Source organism: Notechis scutatus, chromosome 1, assembly GCF_049901735.1.
Source record: "Notechis scutatus isolate UNSWTSFEM ecotype Mainland chromosome 1, rNotScu1.2, whole genome shotgun sequence".
Lineage (NCBI taxonomy): Eukaryota > Metazoa > Chordata > Lepidosauria > Squamata > Elapidae > Notechis > Notechis scutatus.
The window spans coordinates 173,786,152-173,802,408 of NC_142009.1; the positions used below are offsets into that span (position 1 = coordinate 173,786,152).

At 37.4% G+C, this 16,257-nt stretch overlaps 1 protein-coding gene across 1 annotated transcript in view; it reads right to left on the reverse strand.

Moving 5' to 3' along the window:
• AOX1 (aldehyde oxidase 1) overlaps positions 1 to 16,257 on the reverse strand; it is an 88,348-nt gene continuing 72,091 nt past the window's right edge. Inside the window, exons 31-35 of the mRNA XM_026667922.2 lie at positions 11,832 to 11,946; positions 8,366 to 8,431; positions 6,320 to 6,508; positions 4,439 to 4,606; positions 1 to 2,268 (exon numbers count right to left, since the gene is read on the reverse strand). Of these exons, the coding sequence (XP_026523707.2) occupies positions 2,215 to 2,268; positions 4,439 to 4,606; positions 6,320 to 6,508; positions 8,366 to 8,431; positions 11,832 to 11,946 (592 nt within the window). The 3' untranslated portion in view covers positions 1 to 2,214. The remainder of the gene's footprint in view (positions 2,269 to 4,438; positions 4,607 to 6,319; positions 6,509 to 8,365; positions 8,432 to 11,831; positions 11,947 to 16,257) is intronic.

Genomic DNA, 16,257 nt, shown 5'->3' on the forward strand with positions numbered 1-16,257 from the left:
GCTAGCAGGGACTTTTATTTATTTTTAAAAAGGACATTAAAAAAAACTACAGCACAAAGAGAGAAAAGATAAATTCATTCATTTCATATGTCATATGGTGAAATTTCATTTGAAAATTCATTTCATATGTTCATATGGTGAAAAGAAAAAAATGAGTTTAGAATGTGACTAAAGGGTCTACCTAATTAACAGGAAAAAAAATATCCATACAGTTACTACTGATAATACAAATGCAATCCTTAAATTTAACATTAAATGTAGACCATATAGAAACATATGCTTCCTCTTCCTATTGTTAAAGGAGACTTTCCTTTTCTTAATACCAGGAAATACATTTCCATTTGCATAAAATTATCCTCTTTGCTATGTCCCCAGCTTGAAAGAGCCAAAACTCTTTGTGAGATGACAAATTCTAGAACTAATTTTTTTTTACTGGTTGTTTTTTGCTCTCGCATCCCAAATTACTGGTGTACTCAGACCATATTACTTGGTTAGCAGATGTTCAATTATATATATTGTCAAGCAAATGTAGATAACTTATAATCAACCTACAATGTCTCAAAGTCTTTAAAGCAATCAAGTTTCATCAAAGTTATTGATTCCTTGTATAGACATATTTTAGTTAAACATCTCCCCTGAATTTTCAAATTGGATTATTCCATAATGTTAACTTCTCATGTGATTTGGAATCAAAACCTCATTACTTCGCTATTAATGGTAAGCTTTCAAGGCTGGAAGTGAAGACCACTGTTCAATATATCAGAATGGATTTGTCCTTTTCATAGTAATGTCATCTCTAGTGCAATGAGATTGGTGCTGAGATTGAACATAAAGGTTTTATAATAATCCCAGTATTGCAATTAGGGAATTGGTTCTTAAAAGACCTAAATTGTGAGAATTACCTTTAGATTAAGGCAGTATTTCTAATAAAAGGCTGTCAAAAATGTCAAGTTATTCAATCTTTATTCATTAAAGAATGCACACATGTGAGACTCCACTAAAATTCTACATAGTATATGTGTTCAAGAAGACGGATAAGAGAAACATTTTAATATATAACATTATAAAAGAATATACAGCTATTTTTCAAGTGCTTTTTTTTATCAGTGTCACATTTATGTTGAAAATAACCAGCTTTCTTGCAGACTAATATACCTTTGGAAATCACCAATGCTTTGCTTGAATCAATAATTGTGTTGATAGCTGCTTTTCATTTCTAGCATGTGATGTCCTTAATAAGCTTACGTTAGTTGCCCACAAGATGAAATTTCCTCACATTTAATTCTGTGTTTCCTTTTCCCACAGAAGCTGTACTGTTTTAATCTATTGTTGACTACCTTATCCTGAACAGTTAGAGCCCTTCACAACCATAGCAACTCGTTCAATTGATGAGATGAGATACGCAACAGTTAATAGCATTAAAAATTTTATACTATTATTACCACACAGGTAATATTTATTATAATACAGTATTATACATCTGTAGGTAAATTAATTTTATTTATTAAATTGAAATTAAATTTATTTGCCATCTATCAAGGCAAATACTCTAGAACTACTATAGGTGACTTACAATAATAAAAAGGAAGAAAAATGAAAAGATACGTAAAATATCTTTCTTTACATCTCATTTAGCAGTTACAATCTGTTCCTTAAATCAGAAGCAACACCAAATGACCTTATCACAGAGAGAGAGAGAGGTGTTGCTAAGATTTGTTTCTGCTGATTTCAGTCACACAAAGATCTCTCTTACAGCTTTACTCTCATGCTGAAATGTGTCTGTTGCACCAAATTTGCTCATGCATGGTTGGAAAATGATTCAAAGATCAAACTGAACAAGTTTGGCCAACAGTATCCTAAACATGGTTCCAATATTATTGTCTTGACAGACAGTTAAGGATGCAGTCCTATAAACGTTTATTTGGAGTGTATGTCCCATCGAAAACCATACGATATATTTCTGAAGTGGTATGTACAACATTACGTGGTAAGAAAATCACAGCTTCATTGAAAAATAAGTAGAACAGAGGTGGTATTCAGCAGGTTCTGACCAGTTCTGGAGAACCGGTAGCGGAAATTTTGAGTAGTTCGGAGAACCGGCAAATGCCACCTCTGACTGGAGATTTTACAGTATCCTTCCCCTGCCACACCCACCAAGCCACACCCACAGAACTGCTAGTAAAAATTTTTGAATCCCATCACTGAAGTAGAAGATTAATCAACTTGGATAGCCCAAGGTGTATAGGTCCCAGGCTTGTCTCTTGGAATCTAAACAAGAAAGGAACATGAAAAATTATTTAATCATGTGATTGTTTAGTATGAGATAAAACATAATTATTATAGTCGACATTCTAGACTGCATATTTAACTTGCTCAATAAGATACAACACAACATACTGGCTCTTGTGGGCTGTTACAATTACGTGCAATGTAATAACCAATACATACTGTACACAAAGCATTTTCCTCCAATCTTGAGAGCCATAAGGAAAAGTGGGGTAAGGAGATAGAAAACTGTACTACTGCAAACCACGTGCATTCTATTAGGTTGGGAAGTTTTTATTGAAGCATAAAAATACCATAAAATGCTATTGTAATAAAATACATTTATTTTGCTTTATTTTAACTGCTTCTTTGCAAGGTTAATCTTAAATATTTCCAAAATATTTGGAAATCTGAAATCTGCTTTTGGTTAGTTTATTGACTTACTCTATGCATATATATCCTGAATCTTTTGTAAAACCTTGGATTGCTAGCTTTGCTCCATGAACACTGAACCTGACTCTCTTGAGCTGATAACAAATGGAAGTTTTGTTTTGCTCCAAATTGAAGGTCAGTGTTTTAAGAAGGCAACTATGAAGTTACAATTGCATGCATACTAATCTATGGTGCACGACATTTATGCAACATCTTTCAAATGTCCAGATTACTTTGCTATGAAATGAACTTTTCATGTTTAATGGGCAATAAAATAACATGATACTTTTTTTACTGCATTGCCTAACAACACACCAAAATTAAACTTCACAGAAACTCATAACATTTGAGTTGGTCCTGGACAAACTCATAATACTAAATTTCAGAGTGCGTAATTCATCTGAATGATCGAAAGCAAGGATAGCAAAAAACAACACCATTTTAGATTAGTGATATCAGTGAATTGGTGGTTCATTGAATCACCCAATCTTTATTACAGTCGTGGACCAACACTACAAACAAAAGCATTAAAAAATAGTAAAAAACAAAAAAAGGCAGACAAAATAATATATTGCAGTTGGTGGTGAATTATCAGTGGGCAGTTAAAGTTCATCTAATTTTACATACATCATAGCAAAATCAAAATCACATTCAAAAAAGCTATTTTGTATTGATCTGATAACGGTAATTGCATATAAAAATATAATTATTTCCCATATATTTTATTAAGCAAGTTGTTATAAATTGAGTCTGTGAGTCCTTATAGAAAATGCAGTATAGCAAGATGTGAGCTATAGTTTCAATGGCCCTTGTCCACAGGGGCACAGTCTCAGCTCATATCTTATTTTTTTGCATCAGCCCTCCAAAACTGCTGAGTGGTAAGGTTAGTGCCCTTCAGACTTTTGGGATGGTTATTTGATATAAATATCTTGCTTTAAGAGGGGAGATTTGACTGTTCAAATAAACAATCTTGAGAAGAGCAGCTTGATCTTGCTGGATTTCCAGATCTTTAATATGTGGTTTGTGCAATAAGTGCACATTCATACCCCATCATTTAAAAAATTGGTGGTTCAGAAGTGGGGGGAGTTTTGTAACTTACACAGTAAATCACAATAAAATAATATAGCAGAGTTTTAATCACATCAGGCAGTGGTATGATTAAATGTCTACATGATTTTGGAAACACAGAAGTGAAAAAGTAACTCCACCTTAATTTCGCTAGGTATCAGTTGACTGGCAGGCTTTCAAGATTCTGTTACATTATTCTATGGGTAATCAAGATTATTCCAGAAATCCAAGTGGTTCTTTCCTAAGTTTGCCATCTCACAGGGCTTGATGGGGGTGGGAAGATGTTGGGAGTCCCTCCCTCCCTCCCTCCCTGATTCCTCTTCCATCTGAATCCCCTAATACCTTCTGCAAAGTTGCTGGAAGAAGAGAAAGAAGATACTGAAGAGCAGCTTGAGAGGCAAGGCTTCAAGAACAGGGATAATTGACAGTCTCCAAGCCCATTCCTCCCATGGGAGCCTTTTCTGACTACAATAAAATTATCATTTATAGAGTTGATAATCTGGAACAATTATTCTGTCCCCCCTCCCCCCCCATCTTAACTTTTCCTTACTTAACAGTACTGAGCATTTAAGACTATGGTTTTATACTCTTTCATTTACAATCTTTGCCTTTCTGGTTGAAGTAGAAATGGTTAGAGGAAAAGGATAGAGGAAATGACAGGGCAGAGTCTTACCATTTCTGTAAAGTAATCAGCACAGGCCATGCGAATCCTCTCTACATTCAGTGGACTGTCCAGTGTGAAAGCAGAGTTTAATCCTCTTTCCTTCCGTGCAGTACCTACTGCATCTCGTATAGCAAAAAATACAGAGGATCCGAGGAATACTCCAGATTCCCCCAATCCCTGAAAAAAAAAAATGAAGGGAAGGGAAAAAAATATTGATGCAACATTCTTGTACAATAGTGTTTAAGGCTATACAGTACAGCAATTTCACACAGCTAAGAGTCTGATACAATCATCCTATTCTGTTAGTAGCATTCTAAAAATTCGGAATATTTTCAGTGCATAAAAGACAAAGCCCCTTGTGAACTGAAAATATAGAAAATGTATTACAGTTTATAGAAATTGCATCTTTTTCAACACTATACTTGGCAGATACTGAAGCTCAAATACTTTGGCCTCCAAATGCAAAGAGATGACTCATTGGAAAAGTCCCTGATGTTGGGAAAGATTGAAGGCAAATGGAGGAGATGGCAGAGGATAAGATGGCTTTAGATAGTGTCATCAATGCAATGGGCATGAGTTTGGACACACTCCAGGAGATAGTGGAGGACAAGAGAGCTTGGCATGCTACAATCCATGGGGTCATGAAGAGTTGGACAAGACTTAGGGACTGAACAACATCAAATGTAGTTAAAAGGTTCTTACAAACTCAGCTTTCACATAAAACAACAGGGAAGTCTTTATGGAGATCTTGCACTTTTAATTTGCATATTAAGTAATAAGTAAGCAAGATCCTCTTTCTTGGTCATCAATAAACATTTTACCTGTAATCACTTTATAAAACAAAACTTCTTTTCTTTTCAGGAAAATGTTTATTTTTACATATGATGCATACTTTACACACGATTTTGATTCTTTAAACCTATTTTATTACTTTTATAAAAAAAATATAAGATTTACTGCACATTGTCAGACTATTGAACCATGGTTTCTAAATTAATATATAGATTTTACTGTCCATATGTAGGGTTAACAGTCTAAAAATGTTCTGCCCAGATCGCTTTAACATGGAAAAAGTCCCTGAATTTTTTATTTTTTGAATATCTGATTTTGCTGTTTTGTTTTTAACATTAATTTATCACACAGACTTTAATTGAAGGGTTGTTCCTTGTGCTGTTATTTTTATTGTATCTTATTGACATAAACTGCTTGGAGTTTGGGCAAATCCAAATTGTTACAATAAAATAAAATAATAATCATGCCTCCTAGAAAAGTAACTCATAAACCTGGAGCACTCTCCAAGCTGTTCTTTATCCATTAGTGGAGAAAAAAAAATCGAACAAAATGGAGGTTGCATCCTTCCTCCCATCCACCTCCATCTTTTGGACATGATCAGGATCAGACCTTGCCTAATCCTATGAAACTCAAATTGACCCTTGGTCCAAGACAAAGCCCTCTTGTCATCCCATTTTAGCCAAATAATAGAAGTCCTCTCACCAGCTCATAGTACAGCCCAAGGGCAGCTCTAGGAACAACATAATAATAATCCTCAAAGTTCCATCCTCAATCAGCCTGAAGAATCAACATTCCATTTGTTTTAACAGTGGACATCCCTGGCTCAGCTGCCTTCTCCAAAGGCCCATTTTGCCTAACAATAGGTAAACTGACAAGTCCTGCCTAGCTTCCACAAACTGACTTCCAAATCTGATCTATAGGATTTCTTGATTTATAGCCCTTAACCTCAATAAAAATATTTGCTTACTCATATTTTGGGATACCCTCTTTCTTGCAAAGCAGGCACCCAGCAATCATTAAATAAGTAGATGGCATTGTCTTCTTGGAGTTGTGTTCCTTACTTCAATAGTCCCAGGACAACCCATATTATTTGCTTACCCTGGAGGAGTAGATAGCAATGGGATTTCTTGAGTTTGGCAGCAAGTAGGTTCTAAGATCTTCTGGAATATCACAAAGAACCGGTATCTTATATGTGTCAGGACCCAATGTATACTGCTGTCCTTCTGGAGAGAATTTTATCTCTTCTGATGTATAAAGTCCAAGTCCCTGAATAAAGCCACCTTCAACCTGAGAAAAATAAAATCCACACTTTGTTTTTTATATATATTTCTTCTAAGAAAATAATAACTTCTTAAGTTTTTCATACTAAGTATATTTCCTTGGGAATGTGAATATATACTGTAAAATGTGCTGTAAAAATAATCTTTTTTGTTCTTCTGCAGAACAGTAACTCTGACAATTTTCTTAAATTTGGAGATACCTATTAGACACTTCTGTTGACTTGTGAGAATCCACTAAAAGGAAGGATAGGGTAGATAATATCCTGACATGATAAACACATCCTACACAATATGCTTGCTTTCAGTTCTTGCTTAATGGTTCCATCCTATCCCAGGGTTTGGGGGACTTAAGGAAACTTTCCACAAAATGTAGAAAATGCATATTGGCTTTCTATTTCTTAACTGCCATGCACTCTTAATTTACATTCACATTGCAAGTTTCTTGTTATGTATTTTCTTATTTGCCGGTTAGGATTCTTTTGTTGCTGCATCATATTACAACTTCATCACATAAGCAATATTTGTCTAGAATTAAATGAATAGTAAGCAGCAGCAAGAATTGTGACTTCTCCATTCCAACAAGTCCATTCCCATGTCCCATTATATTCAATTACCGTATTTTACTATTACTGAAGGAAGACAATTTATTTATTACATTTATTCTCAACCCATTCCATATTGAAATGACTTTCAGGATACATTAATACTTTAATAGTAGGCTATGGCCTAAGGATAAAGAGAATCTCTTTCTCAAACATCCATTCTGAGAAATCCATGGATGCTTGAGATTCTGAACACAATATTTTTCAGCTGCAGCCTGAATGAATCAGCTACTACCCTTTGTTCTTCCAAGCACTGCTTCTGTTGCAAGTTTATCAGGCATCCATGAATCCTTCTTGCAAATATTTCATTGCTATAATCTTAGGCCCTTTACCCTAAGTACATCCCTCCTTCCTTCCATTCAGGTTTTTTTTCCAGAGGCAGATCACATATATCGTAGTTTGGTTGGAAAGTGAAAATAAAAAAGGATGCAAAACTAAAGAATGTCTTACAGTAACACATGTTTGTATACTAATTGTGATACCATAGGACAGCAACACTATTAAAGCAATCTGGAAATAAAAATGCCAAGATGAACTAAAAATTAATGCAGATTTGCACTGTTTCTCTCTACAACCATCATGCTTGGAAGCTTCTTAATATTCAAATGTGAAACAATACAAAAATAAAATAAAAAACCCAACAGTGTAGATAACCAAATCTATAAGAATGCAATGTGATCAATAAGAGAAAACTGAATTCTGCAGCATGGATATATGAAAACATCACACTCTTGTTTAATCATTCCAGCCTATCCCAGGATTGATAAGAAAATGAAATGATATGGTATCATTTAATTTATCTTTTCACATCTTCTATCTATTTACTACTAAAATTCTCATTGGCATGACATTTAATTGGGCAAAATAGTATATCATAGGGCAAAAAGCTAGTTCAAATGGACTAAATAACAGAACGTGTCCCAAAATCCAGAATTCATGACTCCTGAGGAAATGAAATTCAGGAAAGTCTACTTGCAGTTGCTGCACTGCAGGGCTGCTGCTGCTGCTGCTGCAGTCACATGATCTTTATTTTCAATATTTTGTAACAGTTTCCCAGCCAGTCTCACAATCCCTTGCCCCTTCTCCCATCTAACAGCAGCCACTTACCTGCCTGCTAGAAGTGGAAAGAAGGGAAGAAAGGAAGGAGGGTGAGAAGGAAGGAAGGATCTGAACAATAACATGCAACTGGGATTCATTTCTTTGATCTTTCAAGAAAGATTGTTGGCTTGTAGTTACAATAAGGGGGAATTTAAAATACGTACCTGTCCTATATCAATGCCTGGATTGATGCTGAAACTACCATCTATGACCATGTCAGTTCGGAGATTCTGTTGCACAGAAAAAATATCATCAAGACATTTTATAGCAGTTCAGGTAAAAACTGAAAATTGTGGGAATTCAAGCCTATGATATTATATGGACAAATTATGTTATTACCATAAAACTTTTGGAAGTTTTTCCAGCAGGCATGATAATATTTGGGGGCTTTGGCTGGAAGGCACTGCACCTTTGAACTTGTTCTCCTGGAGTCTCTAAGTATGGCTAAAGGTCTGCTACTTGAGGAATAGGCTAGGGGAAGGAGGATTCTAAGCACAATATTTTTCTCCATTTGATAGCTCTAATAGGATCTGTCCTGTCCCCCCCCAAAAAAAAACATCACTAACTGAGACCATAGAACAAACGCTATTCTTGGACACAGCTACAGAAACCACTTGGGAGTTCATGACAACTCTGGACCTGACCCAAGTAATTTGTGACTCAACTTAAAAGTCAGTCCACACATCAGGCCTGGCTTATATCTCAGTGCAGTGGCAATGTTATCTACAGTTGGGGAATATTACTATCAATTCCTTGTCATGGATGGATTTTCCTTGCTGATTCTTGATTATTCTGATGTCACAGGGAAGCAGAGCCAATTTGAACAGTCTGCCTCAAGCACCTGATAGATTCTAATGAGTTCCAAAAGGAATTTGGAGTGTTCCTGTGGTTCTGGTGCATGGTTCAACTGAGTCTCTAGTTGCTGCTTGAAATGAAGGCAGCTTTGGCCTTGGATCAGATTGTGCCTAAGTAGTTTCTCTAGGCACATGGATCCTGGAGACCCCTAGGCTTTCAGAAGAGTGTTGGTGATGAAATAAACTAAGAAAACTGTATAGTGTCCCTGAAGGAAAACAAACAGTGAATTTGACCAAACATGGGTAAAGCCTTTTGTAAGGATTGGCAATAAAAGCCATTTAATAATTATTTCTCCATCCCTATTGTATCTGTCAATAACCTCATCCCTTCTAAGTAAGAAGGAGCCCTGGGAATTCTTGTAGGGCTGCTGTGAAGACTATTTTAGTTAAATGTCAGACAAAGTTGCTCAGTTTGTCTTAGAGTTGGAATTCGGCTCTTCAGATTCCATGGAATTGCCTGAGGCAATTGGTGATCTGTGAAGAGTTTGAACTAGTTAGTCTTAATGAGATAGATGAGGCAGACAATGTCTTTCGAGCAGTGAATGATGTTCTGGATTCCTGTTCCTCCTGGTTGATTAAGGTTTCCTGGGAAGTGACAGGCAATGGGGTCCATGCAATGGTAAATACTTCTCTGTTGGAAGGGATGGTTCCATCCGCCTTGGAGGAGATGGTTGTGTATACCTTCTCCTTAAGAGATCATTGCTGAATGCAATGAATCTGGACAACTTTTATTCAATGTTCAATATTTCCTTTTTAGGAAGATTGATAATTGGTTGGCTTAAACTCCAAAGATCTCTGGAAGATGTAGATTATTTGAACTCTTTTCAATCAAGATTCAGGCCTGATTATAGTGCTTGTTGATGATCTCTTGGAGGCTCAGTATGTGAAAAATGTATCCATCCTGCTCACCCTTGACCTCTCCGTTGATTTTTGGTCACTGATCATGGTGTCCTACTATGCTGCTTTAGGGTATTGGAATAGAAGTATGGTGATTTTACTCCTTTCTTTAGGGCCGCTTCCAGTTGGTGTTAGCAGGGTGGAAAAAGTCAAGCCTGAAGCTCTGCTTTGTGAGGTGCCTCAGGGCGCTGCATTATCCCTTCCCCTATTTAACATCTACATGAAGCTGCTATCATCCACTGGCACAGGGTGCCATATCATCAGTATGCTAATAATACCCTATCCCAACCCCATCCTGAGCCAGCCAAGTAATGTCAAGATCATTTCCTGACGCCTAGAGACTGTAAAGGTCTGGGTCGGGGTTCAGTTTTAAGCTGCCCCCGCATTGTCAGTTCCTGATATTTTCCATCTTTAACTCTGTCAAAGGTACACTTCCCCAGTCAATGTGTAATTTTGGATTCATACTGGACTTACAGTAGGAGCAGGTAGTAGCTGTAACTGTGGGGGTGGGGGTGGCTGCGGGGGGGGGGCTGCGGGGGGGGGGCTTTGCACAGTTTCGTTCATCAATTGCGCCCAGTTCTGGAAGGTCTTGCTCATGGTGACTCATACCTTAATTACTTTCTGTTTGGATTATTATCACTTGCTGTACCTGAGGCTGCACTTGAACAGGACTTGGAAGCTGAGCTGCTCCAGGGAGCAGCTGCGTGGGCAGTCTTTGACATTTTTTGTTAATTTCTCGTATAACACTTCTGCTCCACAAGCTGCACTGGATTCCAGTAGGCTTTCTGGTGTGATGAAAGGTGCTAATTATCACTTACAAAGTCCTATATGACATGAGGGCAGGCTAGTCGTGGGGCTGCATCTCTCCCACTGTCTCTACTTGGCTGTCACCTCTTTGCCCAGATCTAGTAGAAGGTGTATGCTCTATGATGTGATTGGAATTTATATAAATAAATTCCAAACAGCATCAGGTGAGGAGAGGCCATTGTATGGTGTGCAGATGGGCACCTGGTTGTTTTAGGGCAGCACGGACCTGTAGAATCCCTTTTTGCAGGCTCTGATGCTCTTTCTCACAGTGGCAATCTTCCATTATTTTGTGATGCGACATATGGAAAACTGTGGCATAAGATCTATGCTAAAGGTAACATACTTAAAAAAAAACAACCCCCTCCTCTTCCCCTCTGAAAACTAGTCTTGTCTATGGACATCACCCTATTCCCCAGTTGCATTAATGTTCCACCCAGTGAGGATCTTCATTCCCTAATCCATCTTATACACAGGCCCCCAGCCACCAAAACATTTCCTGTCTTCTGCTAAGAAACCACCTACCTGAAAAAGATGCCTTTGCACATTTCCCATTTCGCCTAACATTGTCTGTGCCAAAGACTGAACTTGGAGCTTTCCACATACACTTCCACATATACTCCCTTTCCTGGCTCATGAATTCTCTGGTGGCATTGTCTAATTCCACAAAGATTGTTTTATAGTGTTGACTACATACCCTATAAAACTTTCCCCAGTCTGGTACAGCCTTCCTTGACGAGACACAACATGGATATTTCAGACAACTGCTTCCTCCCCATATCTGTAGGAGATGACCTGGCACTTGGCAGTATCCAATTGAAATAGGTTTTGATTTAATTGAGCCAGTAATTGCAAAAGTTTCCCAACTTGAGTGGCCAATTGTTGATATCTTTGAAATACTTGCTGATGTATGTTATGATCTCTCCATGTTTATCCTTCAAAATGTTTGGTGGTTGAGCATTGCTCCAGCACAAAATTTTCTGATCACTCAAACCTAAAAGGCAGGAGGGCTACTTAATCACCCCATAGGCTATCCCATGGTTGAGCAGAAAAGTGGAGATTATGATGGACTTACCTTATGATCACCAGTGAGACAGTCAATCTCAACTTCAGAACACGATGCAGCAAAAATAAAATATGGAAATGCATGACCTTCTCCTTTCTCCCAGTCCATATTGACAACATATCCTCTGGGAAAGGGGAAAAAACGAGAGTTTCCTTTAGAAATCTTTTGAAACAGACATACACAAGTCATGTGAAAGGACCAAATTAGATACTCTGAAAAAAATAAAAAAGAAGGATCTGGGATGAGATGAAGAAACTCCCCCTGTTTCAGTGGAAAATAACAAAATGGAAATTGGTTGCTAGATAGAAAAACCAGTGATAGTAGTCATTTCCTACTGTAACTAATTAAGGATTCAAATGAGACCTAGAATTTGCTGGGGTTAACTTCTGAATTGCCCAAGTTTGTGACTTAAATAAATAGGAAGCACAGCTTTTGCTGTGGACTAACACAGTGGATTAACACTGTGGACTGAGCTGCTCCAAAATAATAGCCTCTGCCTTTCCCTTTGAGTCTGTCAGTGACTTTTCCCAATCCCAATCCCAAAATATTTTTAGACCTCACCTGTTGGCCTATTTAAAACATTCACATTGAGCAAGATAATATCAGAAGGAAATCCTTCCCTTCTGTTTCTCTGTGCCTTTCCAGAAATTAAGGCACAGTCAACCTTCCTTTATGTCAGGATAAAATATATACAAGCATTACATTTTCTGACCTCATTATCACTCTCAATCAGGCTCCCTTGTGCATCAGTGCCCAATGGTTTTGTTTGTAATTAAGCTGATTATGCATATGCAGGGTGTGATAAGCAAGGCAGTAGCTGGATTCATCCCTTCATCTTCAGCATGGATCTGTTCTGTCCCTATTCATATCAGAAGCACCAGCAAAGCTAACTGAAGGGTGCCTCAGAGTTGAAAGGATTTGCAAGTAACAACACTGTTTCCCAAGGGACACCCAATTGCCAAAGGTAATTTGGGGAGGCTCCTTTAATGTCCCCATGGATCTGTTAAGAATTACTGGGTTAAAGTTCTTAAGAGTTCTATTGGCTGATTATTCTAATGCTGTTGTGCAATTGAGCCTTGTTTGAATATACTTGGTCATCAACTCTTTTCACCATTCAGAGGTCAGATAATAACAGCTGCAGATCACATTGTATTGCACAGGTAGACAGAAGCAGGGTCATTTGCATGCAAATGAAATGTGGTTGCTAAATAATGTAAAAGAACAATGAATTTGTAACTGGCTGACCAATTGCACTCAACACGTAGTCCTTAATGGAACTGCATCTACATGGAGGGAAGTATACAGTGGGGTACCCCAAGGCTCTGTCTTAGACCCCGTACTCTTCAATATCTTCATCAATGATTTAGACAAGGGCACGAATAGCCAACACTCCAGAAGATAGGTTCAAGATACAGAAGGATTTTGACAGACTTGAAGATTGGGCACTATCTAACAAAATGAAATTCAATGGTGAGAAAAGCAAAGTTCTATATTTAGGCAAGAAAAAACAAATGCTCAGGTACAGAATAAGTAGTAGTACCTGGCTCAATAGTAGTAACTGTGAGAGGGATCTTAGAGTCCTAGTGAACAACCACTTAAATATGAGCCAGCAATGTGCTGCAATTCCCCAAAAAGCCAACACAGTCCAAGGCTTAACAGAGGGATAGAATCAAGATCACGCAAAGTGTTAATACCATTTTTAATGCCTCAGTAACACCCCACTTGGAATTTTGCATCCAGTTTTGGTCACCACAATATAAAAAAGATGTTGAGACCCTAGAAAGAGTGCAGAGGAGAGCAGTAAAGATGATTAAGGAACTGGAGGTTAAAACATACAAAGAATGGTTGCATGAAAAAGAAGGCTTTAGGAATGATGTGATAGCAGTGTTTCCATATCTAAGGGGCTGCCACAAAGAAGAAGAGGGGTCAATCTATTTTCCAAAGCACCTGAAGGCAGGAAAAAAAGCAATGGATGGAAAACAATCAAGAAGAGAACCAACCTAGAACTATGGATAAATTTCCTGAGAGAACAATTAATCAGTGGAACAACTTGCCTCCAGAAGTTGAGGGTGCTCCAACACTGGAGGTTTTTAAGAAGAAATTGGGCAACCATTTGTCTGAAATGAAATACGGTTTCCTGCTTGAATAGGGGGTTGGACTAGAAGACCTCCAATACCCCTTCCAGCTCTGTGATTCTGTTTTCTGTTAACCTCCATGCAAAGAAACACACCTCTACCACATCTATGCAAATTAGAAGGATCACTAGCACTGGAGTCTAACTCTTTAGGAAGACACTCTTTAGGAATGGCAGGAGATAAGGGGATTAGAGGGATTATTATCCTAGAATGGCCCATAAGTGCCTTTTTCATACTGGGTGGTGAATAACAATACATTTTGCATACCTTGTAGTTGTTGAATTTTGTTAGTTTAAGGGGGGAAATATATTTTAGCACTGGTACAGCTAAGTGTTGCTTATGAATGTATTACTTACTAAGGGGATGGCATGAGATAAAGATAAAGACAACTTCATATAAACCCATTAGAAACAATATATGTGAGTTTGTATCACGGCTTACATTCAAATGGAGGTGGGGAAGGGTCTTCCCTAGTAATAGGGCCTTTGAGAACAATCATGTTTGCTCTTGCCCTCCCAAGACTGCAGAGATATTCAACATGTTAAACTCCCCTTAAGTCCTGATTTATCACCTTTGATATTGAAAATAAAGCCATTTAGGAATTCAGAAAAAGGAGACTTCCGGTTTGGGCTTCTTTGGCAATGGACCAAAATCCGCGATCATGTGTGGTTTCGATCCGTGCTCGCTGCTGGACCACCCCAAGCCGCTTGGATTCGGGGCTGAAGCCATCCTATAGAGGTGGTGAAGAAGAGGGAGGCCACCAGAAGGGTTGAGGAGAGCTGCATCTCTCCTCCTCGGCTGGCCATTACTCCCTTTCCCAAAGGCGGTTGTAGCAGTGGTCAGAAATGGCCACTTTAAAAAAGAACCCAACGGGACAAGATTGTGCAGGAGGAAGTTTAAAGGAGAAACTTTGACTGATTGGGTTGAACAGAGGAAACATCTATTTAAGGTACCTGGAGCTTGAATTACAAAGACTAATACTATTCCTAAAAAAGATTTTTAAAGCGGTGAAAGAGAAAGGGAAAGGAAAAAGAACTGGTTTTTTTTCTCTCACACTGACAGCTCTAATTGACTTTGAACGTTAAGAAGAAGAGATCTAAACAAGAAATTGATATTAATCCACTTTGATATTAACAGACTATTTTTAGCTGAAAATAAAGTGTCAAAGGGATAAAGACTCTTGGATAATTTAAAATTTTCAAAAAGAAAGAAAGCAGAAGGGAAAAAAAGAGGGTAGAATCTGGAAAAATGGAGGAGACCACCTGGAAGTAAAAAGAATTGATAGTGGAATTTTAACAAGACTTCTAAAGGACACATTGTAGCTGAAACTTTGTTACAAGATAACAAAGCCCCTGGAAAGGGAAAGTGAGAAAAGAAGCAAGAAACAGCTTTGGATTATTGAGTGATTCCTGGAATTTTGGATGGTGGATCCTAATGAAACAAAATAAAATCAATTGGGAGTTGTTTAAAAATCTTTAAAATGGCATCACTCCTTGAAGAGCTAAAATGAGACTTAAAGAACAAAAAGAAGAAGCACAAGAGGGAAGAGGATCTTTTGGCTTCATATTTCAATTTTTAGAAATGGAGATTTTGAACTATGAAAAAGAGCAAGAAATGCTTGCAGAAAAAGAAGGGCAGGACAAAGAAGAAGCCATCTTTAATGACCAAGCAATTTTAAGCAGGGTAAAAAAGGGAAAGGGGGGGGGAGTTAAAAACTTAAGACTTGAAGCAACAACTAAAAAAAAGAATAATTTGAAAAGTAACTATAAGATTAGGAAGAAGCAGAAGGGAGGATCACAGAAGGGAGAATTAGATAGAAAAGGGAACAAAAAGGGGAGGGAGAAGAAGAGGGGGAAGATGGAAAGGAAAAGAAGTTATAAAGGTCAGAAACAAGATATAGAGAAACAGGAAAAATGTACAAGAATTAAAGGTATAAGCTTATTTAAAAGACACAGAGACAATGGTTAAAAATTTAATTTAAAGAGAGGATTCTGCAAGGGTATATGAGATAGCATTGTTATACTAGAAATAGAAAATAGTTAGAAAATATGATAGATTATTAAAGTGACATAAAATTGGCATTGATATGTAATGGAATATTTGTTATTAATTAAAGGAAATAAAGAGGATAAGAGAATAAGACTCTCAATGATTTTTAAAAAAGGTATATAATTGAAAAGAAACATGGAAGATTTTTAATATCAGTTGACAGGATGAATTTGAATAAAAATAATAATTTTATTGACTACTGTTAATGACTATTGTTTTGCTTTTTGTTTAAAGACAGTAATGAGTAAAAT